The sequence below is a fragment of the Anastrepha obliqua genome, chromosome 1 (assembly GCF_027943255.1).
Source record: "Anastrepha obliqua isolate idAnaObli1 chromosome 1, idAnaObli1_1.0, whole genome shotgun sequence".
In the NCBI taxonomy this organism is placed as follows: Eukaryota; Metazoa; Arthropoda; class Insecta; order Diptera; family Tephritidae; genus Anastrepha; species Anastrepha obliqua.
In genome coordinates this window covers 62145119-62170266 of record NC_072892.1, presented here as the reverse complement: position 1 = coordinate 62170266, position 25148 = coordinate 62145119, and the positions used below count along the sequence as shown (strand labels likewise).

Here is a 25148-nt window from a genome sequence, read left to right as displayed (position 1 = left end):
AAAGTTAACTAAAATGAATATATCAACTCGCATGTTATCCTCTAGTTGGATGAAAAGAAGTAGTTTCAAAAGAATTGGTATGTAAATTCACTTAGTTTTTTTAATAAACATTAATATTGTTTTCCCATTGACTGTTATGCAGTCACATTTTCAACCAAGCCGCAGGGGAAAGAATTTCAAGCAACCCAACAGAAACAGATTCAGCAAAGCGCCCCTGGCGGAGCAGAGGGACGCAAGTCAGTGATACCATCAAATTATCGTTTCATTTACCCAGAATTTCTTCCCGATCCTAAAGTGGAATGGCGTAATCCAGTGCGTGAGAAGCTAGAACGCATGGACATGCTGGACCGGCGAACAAAAATCGACATCCCAGAATTTTATGTTGGCTCAATATTAGCGGTGACGAGCTCCGATCCGCATGCAGCTGGAAAAGTCAGTCGCTTCGTCGGTAAGAGCAAACAAAGGACAATTCTATAAGATATTTATATTATTTACCGTTTGAAGGCATTTGTATACACCGGGATCGCTGCGGACTACGTAACCGCTTTATATTGCGCAATGTTATCGATCACAAAGGTGTTGAGGTTCGGTACGAGTTATACGACCCGACTATACATAAAATTGAGGTACTACGACTGGAAAAACGTTTAGACGATCATTTGTTATATTTACGAGATGCTTTGCCAGAATATAGCACCGTTGATTTGAATATGGAACCTGAGTTCCTGGATGAGAGCGCCGAAGTGCCTGTGAACGATATTAAAGTAGTTTTACGCCCCCGCCCATGGTTAGAACGGTGGGAACGTCAGAATCTGCAAGGTGTAGCTAATGTCGATCAATATATAACTAACAAGCAACGCCGTCAGGCACAAAAACATGAAAAACCATGGGAGAAATACGATATAATGAAACAATATCGTGCTACGATACCGGAAGAAGAACAAAAAGAAATTTTCGCGGAAGTCCATTCACAACTGCATCATTTGGAATTACAGCGTAAACGCAACAAGCGTAAACGTTCATTCGTTAAGCCGACAAAATTAGCATAAGATCATTCAAATTTGGTGAAAAAATTGAATAAGCTTTGTAAATTGTTCAGTTACAGTGCGTAAAATTAATAAAGATGTTTAATTTGCGATTTGATTGGACTGCCTTTTTTTTTGTTATAATATGGTATATAAATGTAGTAATGTTTTGGATTAATGGTCTATATTCAAATTTTTATTTATCTTGTTGCTATTGCTATTATTGTATTTAATAATGACGCTATATTACATATGTAGTCAGTATAAGCTTCTTATATATAAATAAACAAATTTTTTAATCATTCAAATGTAACTTATTACAATCATTTAGTATACACGATACTTATAAAAATTAATAAACGAAACCGTCACATTCCAACCAATGATCACAGTCACCAGATAGAATAAAAAGATTATGGGTAATGGGATGAGAATCAGACGTGTGTTCTTTAAATGTGGGATACCTATTGGAATAAACATGTATATGCTTAATTAAGAATATAACTAATGTGTTTATTTACTTACAGTTATAGCCCAAAAATGTTATATAGACATAGTAACCCAATGCGAATAGCCAAAATGTGTTTCCTAGTAAACGCGCGAAAAACCACGGTTGACTTATAACCCATTCGTAGAAAAACAATTGCACAAAATGAAGTATTATTAACGGAGGGAAGAATGCGTTTAAATGAACATCAAAGGCATAGCCCCATTCAATATCTGGCTCCATACTACTACTACGTAAGTAGCGATTCGTCACCATCCATAAGAACGAAGCAACAATGATGCCAGCAAATATGCAATCCACAAATACTACGTACAAAATAAAGGAAACACCCTGCAAAAAGTTTAGTCCCATTGTCCATGCGAGCACCACTGAGGTCACTATTGAAAATTTTTAGATATATTATCATTATACGGCTAACAAACTTGCTACTTACCACATAGACAAACGACTAATAAAACTAAAAAGGCGGGGTCATCTCTGGCAAATTGTGACTTGGTCTCTGCGTATTAATAATAATATGGTTACTATACGTGGTCTTTGAAAAGTGTATGGTACTCACGTTTTCTATAGTTGAAGTTTCTGTATACTTTTTGTGGCGCTATAAATAAGTATATCATTTGCCATCCAGCAAACTCGAAGTCCATTTGGTTAAATTTTAGTAGCCGTCGTAGATATTTGTAGCTTTTGCTGGTTGCAGAAAGACAATTTCTTGTGTGATTCGCTGGCGGTGGTAGTGGCGATTGGCCGCGGGACGTTGTGTACGATGGCGCATAGTTGGATTCGGCCACAGACGGTGTTGGTGAAGTCGAATACTTCATTTTGTTATAATCGTTTTCTTCAATAACACTATTTACTGGACATATTTTTTGGTACAATTTAATGTTATTGCGAATTTCGTTGTTTTCACAGATTTTAGTTAAAATCGCTGAACAAAAACTGACACATCATGTCAAATATCCTATCGTTCTACTTCCCTCCCGCCTTTCGATTGTTACAGCTGTCAAAAAGAGGAATTTTCGAATACAGCATTCTGAACGCTTCCCAATAATAGACGGTCAGGAAGAATGCACTGGCGCCATATTTATTTTCTTCGTAGAGAAAAGTGCAGGAAATTTTTGCGGCGGCCGAAATTAAACTATAAAATAGGCGTAAATACACCAACCAATTATATAGTGATTTATGCAAACTCGTCGCAGCAATATCACGTAGTTTTACGTGTTGGAATTTTGCACGGCAACATCCGTGAAATGTGTGGAAAATAGTAAATGTCGGGCGAAAATTGTATCTAATTAGTGTTGGTTTGTGTTGGTACGAGTTGTAGTACGGGTACGGGTACGGGTGTGCGGGGGAGTGTGTGTGGAGGAGTGCGACGAGCTGCGACACATTCGACAATGGACAAAGAAAATTGTTTGGAATTGTGAGAATGTAAAGAAACGGCAAAAATAAATTGAACACACAACTCGCAAAAATAAAATTAAGTTGCGAGGCGGGCGTTGTTTTCGAATGGCCACAAGCTGTGCTACGATCAAATGTGCATAAAAATAGAACTTTTACATATAAATGTGTGCGTGTGTGAAAAAAGAAAATAAAAAGGAAAACTGAAAGGAAGTGGAAGAATTTTTCGCTATGCCATGCGGAGGGAAGGCCTTGGAAACCTAAGCGAACCACTAATAAAACCACAATAAGCAGAAAACGTTGCAATATTGGTATACAAATTCGGTGGGGCTTTTAAAGGACTGTAGCAAGCAGAGGCTCCGGCTCCACCCTGCAGAACACCCTTTACTCTTGCCATTTCGAAATATTTTCTCACATTTTTACTGTACATTCACACGCATTTAAGTCAAGTTGTTCGACGGTGTGTTAAAAGTACGTGCACTGCATCGATAAAGCGAGATAGTACTCATAAATCAAGTCAGAGGAACAGTGCAGTAGATAGTTTGCAATTCCGGCAGTTTGTTTTGCATTTGCATTCGCGTGTTTCTGTTACATTTCTTCTTTCACGAATTTTCTTCTAATTTTATTTAACTTGAATATTTTTCCGACTGGATTGGTTGGCGGCTAAGTGTCCGCCTAAACAGAGCCGTCACTTTGTGGTCATCATCCGGATTTGCCTTCTGTGACGGCGACAGCCCGAACGCCGGCAAAGTGGATGCCCGGAGCAGCCTGGGTGTGCCCCAGGACTACGCAGGCATGGTGGGCTTAGCAGGCGGTGGTGGTGCCGGTGGTGCTGCAGGTCACCTGTATGGACCAGTGGCGCCACAAGACAGTAAGCAAAATTGTTTCATGCTTGTGCTTTGTAAACTATTTTATATTTATTTTAGCATTAATAGTGCGCGACATGGTACAAATGCCACCACCACCATCAAACGCACCCACATCAGCAGATGCCTGCCTCAGCATTGTTCATTCACTTATGTGCCACCGGCAAGGTGGGGAGAGCGAAGGATTTGCAAAGCGCGCTATCGAATCACTTGTGAAAAAATTGAAAGAAAAGCGTGATGAATTGGATTCGCTGATAACGGCCATCACCACAAACGGTGCTCATCCCAGCAAATGTGTCACTATACAGCGAACTTTAGACGGCCGCTTGCAGGTGCGTTTGTCTAGTGTTATTTTTAGAGGCAAAAAGGAAGATTTTGTATTAATAATTCTTTTAATTGCACGATTCAGTTCACATAAGTGATAATTTCTTAAGTTTGGAAAAGTCAGTTTATTTTTGGTAGCAATACATATAAACACTCATGTATGCATATATTGTACAGTACAATGTGCTTAAATGCATCAACTCTTTGTAGCACATCCAAAATATTTGCCCCACATTTTTTGTTAAATGCGCAAAGTTCAACCGGAACAACGCGGCTTTGTTTCCAGCAAATAACTTTCACTTAAAGAGTCTTAACTTCTTTACTTTGGCTAAAAAATTATTCACAACTTTTTACCTACCATCTATAAACGTGTTTTGATTATATATACATACATATAATTGGCGCTTACACCCTTTTTTGGGTGTTTGGCCGAACTCCTCCTCCTATTTGTGGTGTGCTTCTTGATGTTGTTCCACAAATGGAGGCACCTACAGTTTCAAGCCGACTCCGAACGGCAGATATTTTTATGAGGAGATTTTTCATGGCAGAAATACACTCGGAGGTTTGCCATTGCCTGCCGAGGGGCGACCGCTATTAATTCCGAATGGTAGTCACGCTCCAACCCATTCGGCTACGGCGGCCGCCGTGTTTTGATTAGTATACAATTAATACAAAATATATGTTACATAGAATATATTCAAACCAAATTATGTGTAAAAAATTGGCAAGGGTATTCACCTTCTTAAGCACCCGTCCTGTGAATGCCGTAATCGGAATCCAACCACCACCTATTGCAGATGAAGAGCTCCAGCTTCCCTATGATACACGTGTAACGCTGGCACAATTACGTTCTGGATACTGTAGCAGGTTAAACTCCTCCTTATCCAGAATCGACCCCGACATACCAAACATATGTCCGGCATGTGAAGACACTCCGCACTACACTAACCACCTTTTCACATGCTATCTTCATATTCAACTTTTAGTGGTCATAATGGATCAAGGATTTTTTCTTACAATTGAAGTTATTCGCGCAAAAAGTGTTCCAGTCAATTATTATTTTGACGTGATAACGTCTTATAATTTGATGTAGGCGGCTGCACGCACTAAGAAATACGGCGTTACCTTGCTTGAACTGCAAGCGAGAGCGCGGAACGAACGACAAAGAGGCACAATCGGCCCCCGCGTTGGGCAACGTTCGACATCTGGCTCTCTCCTACTTGAGTGAGCATATATGTATGTATATGCGCATACATAAGTATATAAATTCACATATTTGTATTTGCATATGCCTTCTTCCTGTGTGCATGGTAATAGAATATATTTATATAGAAGAGAATAGGACGATGATAGGAAAAGTAGGAAATGAAAGGGAGTGTTTTGAGTGGAATGAGTCTTGAAAAAGTCAAATCGATGATGGTGCCTCTTAGTGTTGTTGACTTATTAACGTATGATGCACAATCGAAATTGAACATATTTTTCATGAATTTGATAAATGTTTCGTAATTTTTCACGTTTGCGTAAACATAACTTGATCAATTCCATTGCGATTCTATTTACCTCCTTCTCTATATTCATACAAAATATCTATCAAACAAATAAAATTAAAATTTTCTTTTGAAAAATGCACCCATCCCATCAGTATTTTCTTATGACGTTGTCACGTTACACTATCGTCAGTAAACCGACTTTACAGGCAACCGCTTTTTTCAGACATATTTTTTATTATAAACTAGCGAACCCGGCCCGCTTCGCTGGGCAAAGACTTGGTGGGTCCACGTTTTGGCATATATTTCGAGACCCTAGTCATCAATAGGTATGAAAATTATCCCACATTAAAGCACTTATCGACAGCTTTCATTTGATGCCCATATTGCACATCCACAACCAAAGGTTACCCGGGCCCACGTTTTGACCTATATCTCGGGACCCTAGTCACGGAGCGGCATGAAAAATACTCTGAACTAAAGCATTCACCAACAGCTTCCATTTGATACCCATATTGTACAAACACATTCTAGGGTCCACGTGTTGGTCTCTATCTCGGGACCCTAGTCACGGAGCCGCATGAAAAATACTCTGAACTAAAGCATTCACCAACAGCTTCCATTTGATACCCATATTGTATATACACATCCGAAGGTTACCCGGGCCCACATTTTGACCTATATCTCGAGACCCCAGTCACGGAGCGGCATGAGAAATACTCTGTACTAAAGCATTCACCAACAGCTTCCAATTGATATCCATATTGTACAAACACATTCTAGGGTCCACGTGTTGGTCTCTATCTCGGGACCCTAGTCACGGAGCGGCATGAAAAATACTCTGAACTAAAGCATTCACCAACAGCTTCCAGTTGATACCCATATTGTATATACACATCCGAAGGTTACCCGGGCCCACGTTTTGACCTATATCTCGAGACCCCAGTCTCGGAGCGGCATGAAAAATACTCTGTACTAAAGCATTCACCAACAGCTTCAATTTGACATTCATATTGTACAAACACATTCTAGGGTCCACGTTTTGGTCTCTATCTCGAGACCCTAGTCACGGAGCGGCATGAAAAATACTCTGAACTAAAGCATTCACCAACAGCTTTCATTTGATACCCATATTGTATATACACATCCGAAGGTTACCCGGGTCCACGTTTTGACCATTTTCCCGGCAATTATTCGAATTTTTCTCACCTTTAAAACCTTCCCTAGACCTCCACGAATAATTCAAGACCAAGATAAGATAAATCCGTTCAGCCATTCTCGAGTTATAAGCGAACATAGGGACAGATTTTCACATTTATATATATAGATCATTATTTTATTTATTTTTATGTATCTTGCGATATATTTTTATAAAAATAAGAACAATTAAGTAATTGCTGAAATGCCAAACGGAAAAGAACTTTAAAATATTAGTTTACTGATACATAATTACGAGTAACAACTTTCAAATAGTTACAGTTTAGTGCCAATTAGGAGCACATATTTTTTCAACGTCTAATGCATTTACTATATTTGTCTTATTGTTTTTACTTTTTGACTAATTTTACAAATAAGTAACTAATTTGATTGTGCTTGCCATTTAAGTCTTAGGTGAAATAAACTTAGTTTTATACACTATGAAGTAGCAGGTAATTTTTGAAATTAATTAAAATTATTTTAAATTAACTCTCCAAACAGGTTGCTGGTCGCAAAGGCTTTCCGCATGTCATTTACGCGCGCATTTGGCGTTGGCCAGATCTACACAAAAACGAACTGAAGCACGTCAAATACTGTGCGTACGCTTTTGATCTCAAATGCGATTCAGTATGTGTTAATCCGTATCACTATGAACGTGTCGTTTCACCAGGCATTGACTTGTCCGGTCTTAGCCTACAGTCTGGTCCAAGTCGTTTGGTGAAAGATGAATATTCAGCCGGTCCGCTAGTGGGTGGCATGGACATTGATGGCAACGATATTGGCACCATACAACACCATCCATCGCAATTGGTTGGTCCCGGCTATGGATATCCTCAGGGACCAGGTACGATTCCTCACAAATTTGTCAGATTTGATTTTTTTCTATACATATTTTTTTAATTTACTTTATAATTTGTTTATTATTTTATTATGGTTTTTGTGTTTTCGTTTTGTTAATTTGCATTTTTAGTTGGCGATTCAAGTCATGCAATGAGTGCTATGTTCGTTGCTGGTCGAACAATACCAAAAATTGAGCCAGGCGATGGTAGCGGTATGCCACGTGGTGCCTGGATGGCGCCGCCACCACCACGGCTGGGTCAACCCCAAACAGTACCGCAAGCGCAACCACAGCCACCCCAACAGCAATCACAACAACCGCAACAACAACAACAACAGCGTATAGCCCAAGTTTCACAGCATCCGCTTTGTAAGCGTTTAATTTTTTATGTTTTATAAAACTAATTTCGGTCGTATGTTTAATTTGTACATATATATTTGATGCTAAGGAAGACTAGACTTTCACCCACCAAACAAATTTTTGAACGACAGTAGCGAACTAATTCTTATTTCTTATTTAGCGAAATTAATTTTTTTATATGCCTTTATTAGTTTATTTAAATGCATATTTATTTTATAATCATTCGGTGGGCATTTCGCATTCATAAGCAAACAATCTATAACGATCTAAAAGGCAAACATACGGGAATTCCGTTTTATTTTCATTATTTCCAATATTCCGAATATTATTTATATATATTATTATTATACATATATATTATTATTTTTCTCACGCCACTCTTCCCCGCCACTTATTATTATTATTACTATTTATTAGTATTAAAATACATTGCATTATTTCTCTTATTCCTAATGCATGCTACACATTTTTTTAAATGCTATACATCTACTCTCGTTTTTTGCTTCCATTGGTAACGTATTATACAATTTCAGTTCTATATAAAAAATTGATTTTTGTGCTTTGTTTACGCGTAATTCTGAAATCATTATTTCTTAACTCATATTTTTGTACTTCTCATACGTAGTCAATCATATCCATGAAATGTAGTGGTGTATTTTTATTTTTAATTTTTTGTGCTGCCGTAAGGATATTTAGTTCACATCATTCTTTTATGCTAAGCCACTTTAAAATCTCGGATATTACCTGATTGATGTGATCTACTACATTTCAATACGTATCGTTTGCTCTTGCAATTTTTGCAATCTTTCCGATGTGTTGGGTTGCAGGGTATGAGTATATACATACACATTTACGCGTGTGGAACAATATTCAAAATATGGTTTAATCATGACATATATTTTTATTTGCAAATTTTTCTAAAGTATGGTAATTTTTTAGCAATCTTGCATGTGTATAAATTTTAATTCTTTATAATTATTGATACTCTGGGGGGTTTTTTTTACAATATATTTAATATTTTATGTAAGCCTATGCCCCAGTAATGTTACTTTCTAGCAAGTTTGTATTAATCATTAAATTTAAGTTTGTTAATTTTTAATCTAAATGATTGAATTCTTTATCAGGTAATAATTTATTTTAACATTTTTCCTCACTATCGCCTTCAGCAAAAATGATAACTATAACAAAGATGCTTATAATACTATTTTACAATTCCTTATAACCATTTATATTTTTACAAAGTATATACTAAGTTTTGTTTGTTTTTTTATAATTATATTATATATATATATTGCATTATTATATCCATTCTGAGTCCTTCACTGGAACGAATATAATTTGTGCACTCCTCATCACATCAGCTGCTTCGAGGACCTTGCATCTTTCTCATTCCATATGCAATCTCTCTCTAGAGTGCTTTATGTCCACGCTTTACTTTAAAACATTTTTTTTTTTCAATCCCTAAATATACTGTTATTATATATGTATTTATCGATCTGCTTTTTAAATTTTTCCAGCGAAATTTAGAATTTACCTGAAATTTTGATTTCTTAAGTTTTGTTTTATTATATTTCGTTCATTATAATTTTTCGCTCTCAATAAGTATTACATTTCCTCTTTTTTTCAATATAAGCAATATATCTATGCATCTATTTTCGAAACTGTGGCAGCTCCTTCACTTTCTCAGCACATGAGAAAGTTCACTTTAGTTCTCTTCGATCCGTTGTAAATTATTTTACCATATCATTGTAAACTCTCTTATTTTCCTTTCCGTACTCTTCTGCTTCTTTACATAATTTCTCACTTTGTTTATTAAATTTTGTTCCGTAACTTCCTGCATTTTTTTCATAACCATTATAATTATTATACATGTTTTTTACACTTTGTTCATAACTTCTATTCTACTAGCAAATCTAGTCTCAGTGGCCCTTAGGAGTTGCTTAATTTAATTTTAATTTTTTACTATTGGCATTTCACACACATTTCAGGCTCTGCTTCATTTTATACTATGCTAATTTTCCCTTTTTGTTGGTTCTGTACACAGTTTTTTTTTGTTTTGATTTTTTGTCTGTTAGTGGTGAAGTGGAAAGCTGGCGTTACTTGCTTTTTAACTTTAACCGATGTTAACAATTTAATCGAATTAAAGAAGTGAGAAATTAAAAATCGCAAAACTTTAGTTCACCACTGATACAGAGTCACTATCTCAATTTAAGTATCATTTGGATTTTTTATATAACCAATTTAAAAACTTTACGCAGATTAGAAATGCGTCCGTTTCCCCGAATGCTAACGCAGGGGAAAAAGTTATATATTTTATCGATACTTTAATTGAGTAAAAACCGACAATAATAACCTTAAAATACAACTATTTGTTATAATAGACAACGTATTTTTAAACATTTCAATTATTTCTTTAATTTTTAGCCGTTCCACATGGTATGCCTTTGGCAGGACCCATGAATCCCGGCGGCCCAGTTATGGGCCCACCTCCCCCGCCACAATTACAAAATCCGCAAGGCAACGGCCCAAATGGTAACATTTTAGCTGGTGCTGGACATCATTCTCAAGCGAGCTCACCTACAGATGCTTTGCAACAAGCGCAGAACTCTGGTGGTAGTGGTGGTGGCGGTAGCAGCGGTGTCGGTGTGAACGTGAGCGGCGGAGCAAGTGGCGCTGGTTCAAATCAAGGCACCTATTACGGCCCGCCAACCACATCACAGATGCCCAATGTAGCAGAAGCCAAATTCAATGCTGCATTGAATAGCGCCGGTCCGGGCGGTGGTGTGCAACAACCGCATTCACCACATTTACAGCAGAACGGTTATGTAACGAGTGGTGGTGCACCATCAAATTATGGCCAACAAATAGGTGGTGGTGGTGGTGGTGGTGGTGCACAGCCTCCTTCACAAGCTAATACCGGCGGACAAGTGGTAGCTGGTGGTACTGTGGGCGCAGGCGGCACATGGACTGGTTCCAGTACGCTCACGTACACACAATCAATGCAGCCGCCAGATCCACGCGCGCATTCTACAGGCTATTGTAAGTATGCAACACTTATTTCAAACTAAAACCAACTTCAATATTTTCTTTTTATTTGGCCATTTGTAGGGAATACATCATTGAGTGGTGATATGAGTGGCAATCAACAACAGCAGCAACAACCGCGTATGCTGTCACGCCAACCAGCCCCAGAATATTGGTGTTCAATTGCTTATTTCGAGTTAGATACGCAGGTGGGAGAAACCTTTAAGGTGCCATCAGCCAAACCAAATGTCATTATCGACGGCTATGTCGACCCTTCTGGTGGAAATCGGTTTTGTCTGGGTGCACTAAGCAATGTACATCGCACAGAGCAATCGGAGCGCGCTAGGTAAATTTATTTCAGTTGTTAGGTTAGAAGAAACTTTGTATGCATTTGCAATATTTTAAATAATTTTTAGGCTTCATATTGGTAAAGGTGTTCAGCTGGATTTACGAGGTGAGGGCGACGTTTGGTTGCGCTGTCTCAGTGACAATTCGGTATTTGTGCAAAGTTACTATCTCGATCGTGAGGCTGGTCGTACACCAGGCGATGCTGTTCATAAAATATATCCTGTGGCTTGCATAAAGGTTAGCTACTTTCATTGAAAAAATGTTATTAAAACATAATTCTCCCCTAACAATATCGCACTTGCAGGTTTTTGATTTGCGTCAGTGCCATCAACAGATGCATTCGTTAGCGACAAACGCACAAGCAGCGGCGGCCGCACAAGCTGCTGCGGTCGCAGGACTGCCTAGTTCACAAATGGGCGGTGCGCCTCGAAGTGAGTTTGTAAAATAATATATGAATACACAGAAGAAATGTCACTTCTGAAATTCATAATTCATGTAAAATATTTCAAATTAAAATTTCTTCTTTATAGATATTACCGCAGCTGCTGGCATTGGTGTTGATGACTTGCGTCGTTTGTGTATTTTACGTTTAAGTTTTGTCAAAGGCTGGGGACCTGATTATCCAAGACAATCGATTAAAGAGACACCTTGTTGGATAGAGGTGCATCTGCATCGTGCACTACAGTTACTGGATGAAGTGCTGCACGCAATGCCAATCGATGGCCCGCGTGCGATGGCTTAAAAAAGTTCTTGATCAGTCAGAAAGAAACATTTAAGCAAACCATTAATACGTAAACACAAAATTCAGAAAACAATTCAAGTTTAGCTCAGTTCATCACAGTGAGGCCGAAAGTAAGAAGAGGAATATACGAGCATCGGTAAACTTGAATCATCACATTTTCCTGCTTCTTGTTATTCATTAGCCTTACAAGTGAATGCAGGAGCTGTATTTTAGTTAAGAAAAGAGTGTACGAATGTCGATGGAAGGGGGTTTACATAGAATTTGTCTTTGATTTGACGAAAAAATTTGCAAAAAGAAAGTATGATTATATTAGAAACTTATTTGAAATATTGTTGATTTGAATTTGTTTACTTTTTTGTTCTCCATTTGTGGAATACAATAATTATTTAACATAAAAAAAACAATATGCAATCAAACAAACAAAATTTAAAAGCATAAACAAGCTTGAATTAAATTATAAAGAATTCTGACAGATAAAAGCTTTTATCCTTAAAATTAGTGCTGAGAAATTGTGAATTTTTGAATTTGTACACGAAATTTTTTTAATTTTTTTATAAACTTAATTTTTTCACCATAGTGAATATTGAAGGTTTTGTTTTTATAGATTGCGCCATGGCAACCATTCTTTGAGTGTTATTTTAGGTATGTGTGATTAATTGAAAAAGAGATAAATTAAAAATATTGTTTAAATTTTTCACTCTAAAAGGATTTCAATTCTTTCGTTGGGCATATGTAATAAGAGAAACTTCACTGTTTTGGAGGTGTTTTAGAAGCCATATATTAGTGAACAAGAGGAACAATTATGGTATCTTAAGAAAAATAGGCACGACAAGTCATTATTCTCTGAAACCTTTATTTCCAATCACCCGTTTATTATGTACATACAAACAGAGAAAAGTTTGTATAAGAGCCTGTGCAGATAAGTTGAGTTTATACATTGACGGGAAATTGCCTATTTGAACTAAGGACCGAAGGTATCATCTGAGAATACTTCTTCAGAACTTGGTGATTGGCCCCTTGAAATAGTTATTTCATACCATTTAGATTTCGGTTCTTAGATGCGAAAAAGTCGCACTACAAACTGGTTTTTATTGTTTCATATACAATTTTTAATGAAATATTTAAGATTAAATACAATAAGTATTTAAATATGCTTATTTATAATTTTTGCACTCCAATGTCACTTGCGCATCCAGCCACTTTATCCATTCCTCATCGACTATCCGTAACAAGGTGACTTCATCAAATACAACAGAGCGCGACACTTCTTTAAAATGCATTTTATTAAACATTTGAAGAGAAATTTCATTTTTTATGCCAATTTTCACTTCGTATTGTTTTATGTGCAAATTTTGCACAGCATATTTCAGTAATAGTAGCATTGCCTCCCATCCGTAACCTCTACCGCGCGCACTAGGCTCTGCTATCATTATCTCAGCTTCGGCCATTTTTAAGCGACACTCATTGTTTTCTTCCCCGTCATCGCATAATCTCAAAAAAAGATTCGTATCACCAACCAAAGAATCTATTTCATTATTAGTTCTTTCATATGTCTCCCGACATAAAATCAGAAATGTACACTTATCCTCATCTTCTCGCCAACTGCGCTGCATCACGTATTCTTCTTCTAGTGTTAGGGGTTCGGAAGCCGTTAGCTCCTGTAGTTCTTGTGATTTCATCCATTCATGATACTTATGCACGTGTGCTGCGCAGTATGGAATTAAAATTACCTTTTTACCTAGAATTTTTGTATTCTCGTTCAGACGCATATTGTGAGAAGTTGGTAGTACCTCTAAGTAAATTGATGGCAGTATAAAAATAAACAAAGCAAGTAAAGCATATGATTTGCTCTGAGGTGAGTTCGCAACAAGGATGAGAGATTTCAAAATCTTTTCACCATGAGTTCACTAGACTTTCTCTAGGCGAATTGAGTATTGAAGTTATTTTATCTTGACGTCAGCTCCCTTCGCAATACAAAACAAACGTAAGTAGGAGAAATCACTTGTTTGTGAAAATTCAGTGAATGGATTGGTAATATTGAGATTTGTGAGAATTAACTAAAAAACGAATGAAAACGAAGTGCCATTGTGAAAGCACAAATGAATATAAAGCCTCGAAATGCAGCTTGTTTGCTTTTATTTGTTTGTTTTTATTCTGAAGACGCCGTGGCAAGAAAATATGTGGGTGTGCGTATAATTATTTATGCTTGGTTGTTTCCATTGATGCCGTCTATTCTTCATCTTCATCAATTTAAAACGCGGCACTTCGTTTGCATTAGTTTGTTTAGTTAATTTTCACAAATCCCAATATTACCAAGCCGTTCACTAAATTTTCACAAACATGTAATTGTTTTGATTTTTTTTTTATTTCATAATGAATTCGCCCTGACTATCACCTTCTATGGATTCGCCTTGTTTCTTAGTTTATCTGACAGTTGATTTCTGAACACCTCTACTCAAGGTGGATTTAATAAATAATAATAATAAATTCGCCTTGCCTCTACTCCTTTTTAGTTATTGGAAAATATTAACGCAATAACGCGCAAAAACAATTCACCTACGATTTGTTACTTTTACACCCGGTATATATTATTATAATTATGATTCCTGCGTGGCAAATGATAGTGGGTGTTTGTGTTGGCCTGGTTGCTTTAGTACTAACGCGGCGACATGCACTTAACTATGGAGAACACGCCAGTGACAATGATGGAAGATCTAGAGCGCGCCAAGGAAGAAGCTCCGATAGTAGTTATAAACAAAAATTTAACTCGTTAGTATATACATTTTTATATACATATATTGTAGCAAAATTTTCACACATTTTTAATTACATGTCAGCGCTCCTGGAGATTCTTGCATTATTTGTTTGGAGGAAATGCAGAATGAGAATATGACTTATCTGCGCTGTGGGCATGCAATGCACGACAAATGCTTCAGCAAGTGCAAATTGTATACAGATGTTTGCCCATTTTGCCGTCAATCCATGTGAGATACCTTCGAATCACTCGGCGTCTCTAAAATGTCTAATTTCGCACTCAAACATAGAATTTCGGTTGAAGAAATAGAGTGCTTTTGTGTCGGCAATTGGAAATTTAATTGTGTGCGCAGCTGATTTTTATACATTAACAAAATTAAAAAAGAACGCAAGTAGACTGATTTGATAGAATTATGAGAATGTTCATAAACCAACTAGATTGCAGTTGAATGTTCAGAAAAACAAACGATATTATTTTATTTCATTGGTATTCACAATGTAGTTGAAACTAGTGTATTAATCACTTTATTTGTGTATTAGATTTTTAATTAATATTATATTAAATTTTATAACATTAACGAGGTTTTCTAGTGGAATTGGTTAATATTAAAAATAATTTTATTTCAAAAATTCATGTAATCGAAACTTATAATTACTATTTTTTTATGCAAAAAAGCAATGAATAAAGAGAAAGTTACATTAAAATAATGAAAAGTATAAGATGTTAGAACAGACTTGCTGGCATAGTGTTCCTAAGTAAACAAGTTAAATACAGGTAGCGCATTATTCCTCCAATTTTCATGCCAACGCAATGACTGGAACTCGTGCAAATTTTTCCTGAAACGTTCCTTCGATTCTAGTAAACTTGGATTATTAGGGAAATTTTCAAACCAGAATTTCAGTTGATCTGCCAGTTCTTTTTGATTTTCGAATATGAATCCATTTTGTCCATGCGTTACCAATTCGCCAAGACTTAAAGCAAAATAAAATAACTGAATTAAGTAGACACTTAAGTGAGATGATAAAAAGTATATATGTGTGGGTATGTCCCTATGCATGTGTTGTTTATTGTTTGCTAGGGGAACTCCCTTTATTCTCATTTTGGAATATTTGGCTGTGTTTATTGTTAAGATGAGAATAATTTTTATTTGCGGTTATATTTTACTGACAATTTTATTTTAGTAGTTTTTATGATTCCAGCTGGAGCGATCGGGCATGCATTTATATGTATCATAATAAAATTTCTAATTCTTTTTCTGATCATCTATGAAGTAAAAAAAAAATAAAAAATTCTACTCACCATTTAAAACTATACGCGCACACCGGTAGTCCACATCCGAACATATCTACTACTTTCATCGGTAAGTCCAACCCACTGCTGCTCCAATGTAAGCACACGCCTATATCGGCCGCTGCTAAAATCAGAGGGTAGTCCTCTACTTCTAACCAAGGTGTTATAATTGAAACTTTCGTCCACTTCAGTTTAGCTATTTGTGTTTCGTACTCTTGTTTCTGTGGCCCTTTGCCCGTGATAATACACAAAAGAGTGGGGAAATTATTTGGACGCGCCGTAGCAGTACTTTCATACTCTTAAATAGATTATATTATGTAATAGCCATTATAAAAATCATATTTTGAAACATACCCTCCAAGGCTTTCAGCAGTATACTAAAATCTTCATCCGGCGTCCAGCTGGTGCTAGATACAACGATAGCCACTCGATTCGACTTGTACGAAACATTTCCATTTATTAATTTTTGCGTTAAAGCCGTTGTTTCAATAACACCTGACTCCTTCAAGTCAGCGTAGCATTTAGGTAGAAATTGTGGATAATCTTTCGATAATTTCATAAAGAGGTCGTGCTTCTGTGCCAATTCAATGGGATGAAATTGTGTAGGAGGGCGGTCGTAAAGAACAACAGCTTCACTAATAAATTTTAAAAATATATATTGCATTTTTTGTGGTATGATGATATTTACATAATTTTATAGGTTTACCCGATATTCCAATTCAGCAGCAGATCCTGCTGCATTGCTTTGGTCACGCAAAAATGTGCGCTCGCTTTGCTACCAAATGAACGTTCAATCCATTTTGCTAAACGGCAAAATGCACTCTTTTCCCCCTCCGCGGTGCCTAAGGCCAATATGGTATACGTGTAATTATGCCAGTCAACAATAAATTTTGTTCGAGTGATCGCACAATACAGGTAACAAACGACCAATGTAGGCACGGCTGGTGGGTTTTGCACGAGTAAAAAATTTGGTCGTCGTATGGAAACTAACGCTATGAGTAAACTCAATGTCTGCCAGATTGTTTTAAAAATGAGTTTTAATTTAGGCGTGAGATTTGTAACAGGCACTGGTGACAGCTCATGTATTTTGCATTTGGGCTGGGCAACAATTAACGCGTCCAGCGGCTTCGTTTCGACATATCCAACAAGATCAACATTGAAATTTTCTTCCAATAAACTGGCGGCATGGTATTGCATGCGTGGACTACGTCCAATATCGCCCAGCACAACAATGCAAGCATTACGTCGACTGATTTGAGGCTCAACCATTGCTTGCCGGTATGTTTATTACAACATATATTTCTTTGAATTGGCTAACGTTTTGGTAATTATAGAAAGGCGAAAGAACAAATTTATTGCTAATAAAAGGCTTAATAAAAGTGTATTCGTATGAATGCGTCAACAAGTAAATGGCGACGACAGTTTTTGGCTGCAAGTCAGCTGATTGAGCAAAACAAGGCGAATACATATAAGGTGATATCCAAGAACAACACGGTGTACGGATTACAGAAGTTGGCGCCTCTCGAAAAACGCCACTTTATTTTTTCCTGTTTTGACACCCGATGATGTCAGTCCTGCAGATAAATATGCAAAAGGAAGAGAAGTTACTTATTTGTGAATATTCGGTGAATGGCTTGTTAATTATATGATACTAAGATTTGCGAATTAATTTAAATTAAATTAAAAAAGCTAATACAAATTAAGTTTAACGTGTTAAATAGCCAGTGTAAAAATTAAAAAAGAACCTCCAAAATAAATGTTTTTCGTTTTCCCGTCAATGACGCCGTGGCAAGAAAGTGTGCGTGTATAATTTCTTGCGTTTGACCAAATAGCCTTCCTTCACTTTCTCTCTTTATTTCTATTCTTGCGAAAAACGTACTGAAACGTATCTATAGAAGCTGGTGTGCTTAGAGTAGTGGATATCCTTTATTCCATTCGCCTTAATTTTGGAATTCCCAGTAAGCCGGAATGACGGAAAATTGTTGTTGTGTTGTAAGTGCGCGACAAACTTTTTTTTTATTTGTTATTCTTCCATCTTTTTCTCTTGAGCGTTTTAATTTTCGAAAAATGTTGTTGTTGCTCGAGTGCCACCACCTTGAATAGACTCGCTCCTTGGACTCGCTTTATTCTCGGGGCATAACATCGCAGTGAACTCAGAAGATGCAGTCTTGTATTCTATCATTCTTGCTTTCGCATAAAATTTGCCAGGTAATAATACTATACGTTCACATATAAGTAGATTATCTACTTTTTCGTGCTTAACTGCCAATCCGTTATTAAAAAGCGATATTACCCATACAAAATTTCTCTCCCGAAATCTGAGATTATAAAATAATCCTATATTATTACCATCATTTTTTACATACAACGCTGTGTTTTCTGTGTTATAGATAAATACTTTACGAATGTAAAAAGAAAAATAAAATAAAATAGAAATAAATATAAGAATTGCGTGTAGCGTAGTACACATAACAGAAGTGAAACTTTCAAGGCAAATAAAGAAAGAGGGAGAGTCCCGAGAGAGAATGAGAGAGAGAGAGAGAAAGAATATATACCTTTGCAGAGAATACAAATAGGACACACACCGTGGCAACAACGCACACTACTCCGAGTGTTTACCACCCGAACAAACGCAGCAATTCCAGGACCGCAGCAGCGGCACAAATTACCGAAAGGCAATACCAATAAATCCGACGCCGGAATGGATAGCTCTTTATAGTACGCACAATCCAGGAAACGGAAATAAGCGCCAAAAAGTAGGCACCAAGGAAATATAACGCCAAAAAGTAGGCACCAAAAATATATTTCCTACAAGTTTGCACCAACAAACAAGCGCCAAAAAGTAGGCAGTGTTATTTCTTATTAAAAATTATCAACCACAAGGAAAAACTTACCCTAAAGTGTATCTTATAATAAGTTCACATATGCATTAATCACCTATAAATCCACCAAATTAATCTACCCGTCCACATATGGCAGATTACCTGCAAAATTGACAATCAGCTCTCAATACTGCTTTGAGAGGTTTTTCTTCATAGAAATTATTTTGGTGGAATATTACCTTAACTATATTACTTTAATTATTACTAACGATATGGAGAAAATGCAAGGAGAAGGAATAGCTAATTTACCAACAGCAATACGCATGGGAAATTCTATATTACTATTTATAATAAGAAATAAAAGGACAAAACGTTTATGGTCATACGATTTTTTCTGTAAAATGGATCCATAATTAATAATATTTAACAAACATTTTATTAGAATTATGTTTCCGGACCTGTTTTCTTTGGCGGCATCCATTTTATTTAGTTTTTATTTTGATGTTTCTCGTTACATTCGTAATAATAATTATCGATAACACAGAAAACACATGGTTGTGTGTCAAAAAGTATAGTTATTATCTAGGATTATTTTATAACCTCAGATTTTAGGTGATCAATTTTGTATGGGAAATCGCGCTTTTTAATTACGGATTTTGAGTTAAGCGCGAAAAAGTAGATCATCTACTTATATGTGAATGTGTTATAAGATATATATAAGGTATAGCCCTCTCCCCTTTTCCTCCACGTTATATCTTTTTTCTCTTTTGCGGAACGAAAATAACCGAAACGTTGCATGGCCTTGAAATTCTACTCTCCATTCTCGCTCGTCCATCCACGCCTAAGAAATTTCACTTCAAAAAATCTTTCAAAGCAGTATTGACAGCTGATTGTCAATTTTCGAGGTAATCTGCCATGTGTGAATGGGTAGATTAATTTTGTGGGTTTATTGCTAGCCCTTAAGAAATGCATAAGAAAAATATCTTGAAATAGGAAATGAAAAAGCACTGTAAGACTATGTATAATAACCTGAATAGCCGAGGCAATTCAGCTTTAAATTATCTTTTTGCGTTTGGTGATAACACACATACAATTTAACTTAATAAATTAGTATTTGGCAGCTGAAAGTGTTTTAATTTTGTTTGTGATAAATTTGGCATAAAGAAAATGGGGAAAAACATAGTTTTAGAATGAATTTGATAAGTTTATAATAGATATTTCGGACTTTTCCAGTCAATATAATTGCGTGTGTTTTGCAGCTTGGCTTCGTTCTGAAAAAAGGAAGGCTATCTTATCAGGTTCTCAAAGGTTAAGAACGGAACAGCAATTACTCCGTGTATCATTAGAACAAAATGCAACTCGGAGATCATTATAAAGTCTGGCAAATGAAATTAAAATAAGTCTTGTTTCAATCAATAATGTTTTCTGTACTTAACGGCTCGACACTAAATTTTTTACGTTTTTCAATGGTCAATTTCAATGAAACTGCCAAATTGAATGAAGTTGGCAGTTCATGCTATGAAATATTTTAAGTCATGTATTGCCAATATCTGCGAAGCAAAGCGTTGCCATTTTGTAGTTTGACAGCCATTTGCTGTTTTTTTGTGACGCTCACATTGGCTGCATCTTTGATAATTTTAGTTTTCCAAACTGTGCATTGCTCTTCCGTGTAAAAAAGGATTCACCTATAATTTTGACGTCGTTCTTTTCTTTTCATCATAGGTATATGTAAATCAACGTACATGATTAATTATTTTTGTTTTAAACTTGTTTTTCTTCTCTTCTGGTATTTTATAAAGTTTTATAAAAGTTAGTTTTCTCCAATAAAATTAAGATCTCAAAACTATGTGGTTAATTTATATACTATGATCCATCATCCATAATCCAAAAACTCCAGTAATTTAAGTAGATGATTGCTCTTTGGCTTTAATAAAATATATCGTTTTTATTAAAGAATAAAATATATTAGTTTTATTAAAGAAGAAACGGTGTCACACAAAAAATACTTTTAATTTTATTAAGCTTATTTATATATTTGCAATAAAATTTTTTTTATGAAATTAGCAGTTTTTTCTTCAATGATATAACATTGAAAAAGTACAATTGTACCGAAAACCTACCCCTGTTCTGCCAGATCTATTAAGAATTGAAATTACAAATACTTATAATACCTTTCATCTGGCAGCGCATTAATGTTGTCGGAAGTGCTCCCACATTTTTAAGGGTCTAAATGTTCTACATAAGCTATTCTTTGTTTTATAAACAAATAAGAAATTGAATAAAAATATTAAGTACAAAACTAATATACACTATTTTTATTAAGCATATATTATACAAGAAAAAAAAAAAAGTTAAGTGGCACCTCTGTATTTTGTTTTTTCTGTCTTACAAAAATTATCAAAACTCCATTCCAAAAAGTGCGCACGGGTAGGGATAAATATAAAAATTAAGTTAAAACAAGTCGGTTTCCAGAGAAGAAAGTAGTTACATTAAAAATATAATAATTTACTTTAATTATCGTCAACAGCAAACCTCAAACTGTTCACTTTTTAGCAAAACGCTCTATTTTGATTATCTCAGTTGAGTGTTTGCATAAAAGTATATTTCCATGACGGGTAGGAGAAAGCGTGGACGCCCACGTCGGGGCGAAGGACCAGCACTTGACGATCTTGATGTTATGCTAGCACGAGAATTCCAACAACGACCGGCCTTCTATGACCGCACTCATCCTCAATATAGAAATAGAGATTACCTTGAAGGCATGTGGATGGATATGGCAGAGAGTGTGGGCCAAAACGGTAAGTCATTTTGAGTAAAGAGTTTTTTTTTATGTATGCATATACATAAATTTTATGATAGAGAACAAAGCAACAAAGTTAAACAAAAAATACTTGTATGTGCAATAAAAAATGTTCCTACTAGGTTTTAATTAAAATTGTATATTTATAAATTTTTATTTATCCTAACAGTTGCTATTGTAAAAAATCGTTCAAGAGTGATATAGGGTTTGTTTAAAAGAAGTATATTTATACATTTTTATTTATTCTAACAGTTGGAATTGTAAAAAATCGTATGGTTCAGCTGCGAAATCGTTATAATTTGGAAAAACGTCGAGTTGAGATGTTGCAAGACCAATACAACGATCCAAGTATTACATCGCAGTGGCCAATGTACAATTATTTAACATATTTAGGTGATCATATAAAACAACGTAGGTCATTTACAAAAGAAGTTATTGTAAGACCGAAATCAGCGCCGTTCTCGAATTCAAGGTGAGCACTTCAATGTTGTATTTATTTGTATGGCTTCAAATAATTCAAAACATAAGACCTGTGCGCTTTGCATATTGCAGTGATTCTGATGGCTGTGATGAACCTAATCCATACCCGCCGTAAGTTGTCCTACTACACATAAATCATTTATTTAGCTAAAAAATTTAATTTAAACTCACAGATGTCCCCCAGTTGCTGCCGCCGTACAAGAGAGGCAATTGATAAGGGACTTATCAAACAATATAAGCCAGTCAAATAGCAATGCCAACTACCATAGCGCTCAACCACCTACCCCTGATAGAGAAGAAGATCGGAATTCTAATCCCAATTCAAACTTTTGTAAATTTAGAGCATTTGGGCAATTTTTAGCTTCATCTTTGATAGAAATGAATCAACGGGACGCATTGCATTTGGTGGAGAAGTTCACCAGCGATTTGGTAAAATCTTTACTACTTGAAACGCATAATAAATCGTCCGTTGGTCAAGTGGAGGCTGTTGTAAATGGACATAATTAAAAAAAAAAATTTTATCATGCTTATACGCATGTTTGTAAGTGGGTACTGTTTATATGTAAGCATTTGGATTAATTTTATTCACATATGTCCTGGAGTTAGGTTAGGTGCCTAGATTTAAACGAATATCTTTATAATTTGTTGCGTGTAAAAAATGCATGTCATTTTGAAAAAAAAAAAAATAAATAAATATTACATGGAAATAAACGTCCGTAGCAGGATGCAACAATCTTTCATACATATATGTAAGTACGATGTAAATTCTAGCTTTAGCCGTTCCTTAAAATGGAGTTATTAAAATTTTGCCCCTATCTTAATATTGTTACACCTTGAGGTTTGTGCTTTGGAAACAAAATATATTGAAAGAAACCTCAAAGAAATTTCAATAAAATATAATGTGAAATGTTTAAACATATTTGCGTCGATTTATAAAAAACAAAAATTGAGGCATACACCTGTGTCACTACGATGTGTGTAAATAAGTTTTGATTAAAAATGATTTACAATTACAACGCTGTTATTTCCGCTGTGTGACAGCACTGTGTATTACACTTATTGTTATTGGGTGTTTGGCCTAGTTCCTCCTCAGTTTATAGTGTGCGTGTTAATAATTTTGCACAAATGGACGGACCTACAGTTTTAAGTCGGCTCCGATCGGCAGATGATTTTTATGAAAAGCTTTTTCATGGCAGAAATATGATATGCGGTTTGCTATTGCCTGCCAAAGGGCGACCGTTAATAGAAACAACTTTTTGAACCAAATACTTTGGAATATTATAAATATTATTTCGATTAGCGTCATGCAAGTGAGCGAGGGTTATCGGATTAGCAAGTGTCATATTACATTAATTACCTAGATAACGAACTGTTCATTCCCTTGGCATAAAATCCTAGCCTGATAAGAAGCAGGGAGGTTAAATAAGTGACTAAATAATATCAATTTTCGTGGCCATAAAATAAATTCAAATTCGATGCTAGGCTAACATTTAAGAAACAAGCTTTCGAGAAAGCCGAATAAATTGCTGCTGTATTGACAAGCGTGATGTCCCAAACAATAGCGTAAGTAACTGCGCGTTTGTATTCTACGGTGCGCAAGTCTGATTTGAGGTTGTTAAAGACTCATCATATGCACGAGATGTTAGCTCACTGCATTAACTCTATGGTATTATAATATGAAATACGTTCCGAACTACGTCGGAGGAAGAAGCAATAGTGATCGGAGAACTTTGTCCCTCTGATATACGAGCGAAATAAAGAGCAAAGATGGCGAATCCTGAACAGATGACTGTACGGACGAATTGTGTAGTAAATCGTCGTTAAGCGTCATTGTCTGATTCTCTCGATAAAGAGGTGGCTAGGTATAAGACATAGCTAAGTGGAATTTCCCCTGATTCAAATACATGGGATATGTATGCTTTAAATCAAGAGTCGGAAATTTGCAGCTCGCGAGCCACATGCGAAACTTCTTTTTAGCTCAAAAATAGTTCAGCGTAAACATATTATTTATTTTATGAAATACATATATGTATATGGGAGCGTGTCATTATTCTGTACTACAAAATTTTGGGTGACAAAATTCTGTGAATTGCCAAACAATTCTGCTTTTTAAAATTCTGCTTTTTAAAATTCTGCTTTTTCAAAATTCTGCATGTTTAATGCGAAAAATTCTGCTTTATTCAAGTTTTGTGATTTTCGTCATACAAGAAGTAACAAAATAAACATTTATTCCATAAATATACATATGTATATGTTTAAGCGATAACAATATTTTAGTTTAGCCAATTACAATATTTTTTGGAATTCTTTTTAAATATGTAGTGCGACTTAATTCATTTCTGCCGTAGTTTACCCTACAAAAACAACCCGTCACCAATCAACAATCTTTACCCGCCTGAGGATTGGCCACACCAACGTGACGCATCAGCATTTGCTCACCGGAGGTTCTCCTGGTTCCTGTCCTTTCTGCTCCAGATTAGCATCAGCGGAGCATTTCCTCAACGAATGCTTAATTTTGGAGAGATTAAGGAAAAAACACTTCGGCTCGGCGAACCCAGCGTCTATTTTAAAATATGTAACATCACGTAACATTTTAAGCATATATAATTTCATCCAAGAAAGCAATTTAAGTATATGAAATTTTGTAATAATGTATGTAACCTATAATTTTAGTTCTTATTATATTTATATTTCACGTACTTCATATGTACCTACCACCTAACATTAAACTAAAGAGTCGATGGCCTAAGCTGCTTGTACTCTATTTCTTTAGATATTAGGCACTGTATTTAATACTATGTTTAATAATAATAATAATAATAATAATAATTCATTTCTTTTCTTAATAATTCTTCGCAGCGGTTCGTTTTTTAGAAGAGTTCTACGC

At 35.8% G+C, this 25148-nt stretch overlaps 7 protein-coding genes across 10 annotated transcripts; 4 read left to right on the top strand and 3 right to left on the bottom strand.

The window, feature by feature from the left end:
- The first annotated feature begins 3 nt into the window (after positions 1–3).
- LOC129244269 (39S ribosomal protein L19, mitochondrial-like) lies at positions 4–1143 on the top strand. Its single transcript, XM_054881889.1, has 3 exons — positions 4–77; positions 143–448; positions 505–1143. The coding sequence occupies exons 1-3, from the start codon at positions 14–16 to the stop codon at positions 1047–1049; spliced, it is 915 nt and encodes a 304-aa protein (XP_054737864.1). The 5' UTR covers positions 4–13; the 3' UTR covers positions 1050–1143.
- A 49-nt stretch (positions 1144–1192) lies between these two features.
- On the bottom strand, positions 1193–2595 carry LOC129244275 (protein unc-50 homolog). Its single transcript, XM_054881895.1, has 4 exons — positions 2093–2595; positions 1967–2032; positions 1551–1910; positions 1193–1489 (listed from the first exon to the last, which is right to left on the bottom strand). Exons 1-4 carry the CDS (start codon positions 2349–2351, stop codon positions 1353–1355), a joined length of 822 nt encoding a protein of 273 aa, XP_054737870.1. The 5' UTR covers positions 2352–2595; the 3' UTR covers positions 1193–1352.
- A 35-nt stretch (positions 2596–2630) lies between these two features.
- On the top strand, positions 2631–12795 carry LOC129244262 (mothers against decapentaplegic homolog 4). Its single transcript, XM_054881881.1, has 9 exons — positions 2631–3799; positions 3855–4126; positions 7304–7646; positions 7773–8009; positions 10425–11039; positions 11109–11370; positions 11441–11609; positions 11677–11803; positions 11903–12795. Exons 1-9 carry the CDS (start codon positions 3724–3726, stop codon positions 12112–12114), a joined length of 2313 nt encoding a protein of 770 aa, XP_054737856.1. The 5' UTR covers positions 2631–3723; the 3' UTR covers positions 12115–12795.
- A 364-nt stretch (positions 12796–13159) lies between these two features.
- LOC129250219 (alpha/beta-tubulin-N-acetyltransferase 9) lies at positions 13160–14415 on the bottom strand. The gene has a single exon (XM_054889858.1). It carries the CDS (start codon positions 13881–13883, stop codon positions 13269–13271), a length of 615 nt encoding a protein of 204 aa, XP_054745833.1. The 5' UTR covers positions 13884–14415; the 3' UTR covers positions 13160–13268.
- Positions 14416–14576: 161 nt separating this feature from the next.
- On the top strand, positions 14577–15330 carry LOC129253117 (uncharacterized). Its single transcript, XM_054891371.1, has 2 exons — positions 14577–14883; positions 14952–15330. Exons 1-2 carry the CDS (start codon positions 14714–14716, stop codon positions 15100–15102), a joined length of 321 nt encoding a protein of 106 aa, XP_054747346.1. The 5' UTR covers positions 14577–14713; the 3' UTR covers positions 15103–15330.
- A 64-nt stretch (positions 15331–15394) lies between these two features.
- Positions 15395–17611, bottom strand: LOC129253115 (chitobiosyldiphosphodolichol beta-mannosyltransferase). Its single transcript, XM_054891370.1, has 4 exons — positions 16866–17611; positions 16514–16794; positions 16169–16457; positions 15395–15840 (listed from the first exon to the last, which is right to left on the bottom strand). The coding sequence occupies exons 1-4, from the start codon at positions 17426–17428 to the stop codon at positions 15621–15623; spliced, it is 1353 nt and encodes a 450-aa protein (XP_054747345.1). The 5' UTR covers positions 17429–17611; the 3' UTR covers positions 15395–15620.
- A 3648-nt stretch (positions 17612–21259) lies between these two features.
- LOC129235542 (uncharacterized) lies at positions 21260–22984 on the top strand. 4 transcript variants are annotated; one of them, XM_054869437.1, is made up of 5 exons: positions 21260–21398; positions 21509–21779; positions 22034–22253; positions 22310–22372; positions 22435–22984. In XM_054869437.1, exons 2-5 carry the CDS (start codon positions 21590–21592, stop codon positions 22766–22768), a joined length of 807 nt encoding a protein of 268 aa, XP_054725412.1. In that variant the 5' UTR covers positions 21260–21398; positions 21509–21589; the 3' UTR covers positions 22769–22984. The 4 variants fall into 4 exon arrangements, with proteins under 4 accessions (XP_054725412.1, XP_054725410.1, XP_054725411.1 ...); XM_054869435.1 differs by having other exon boundaries at positions 21260–21408; XM_054869436.1 differs by having other exon boundaries at positions 21260–21441.
- Positions 22985–25148: the final 2164 nt, after the last annotated feature.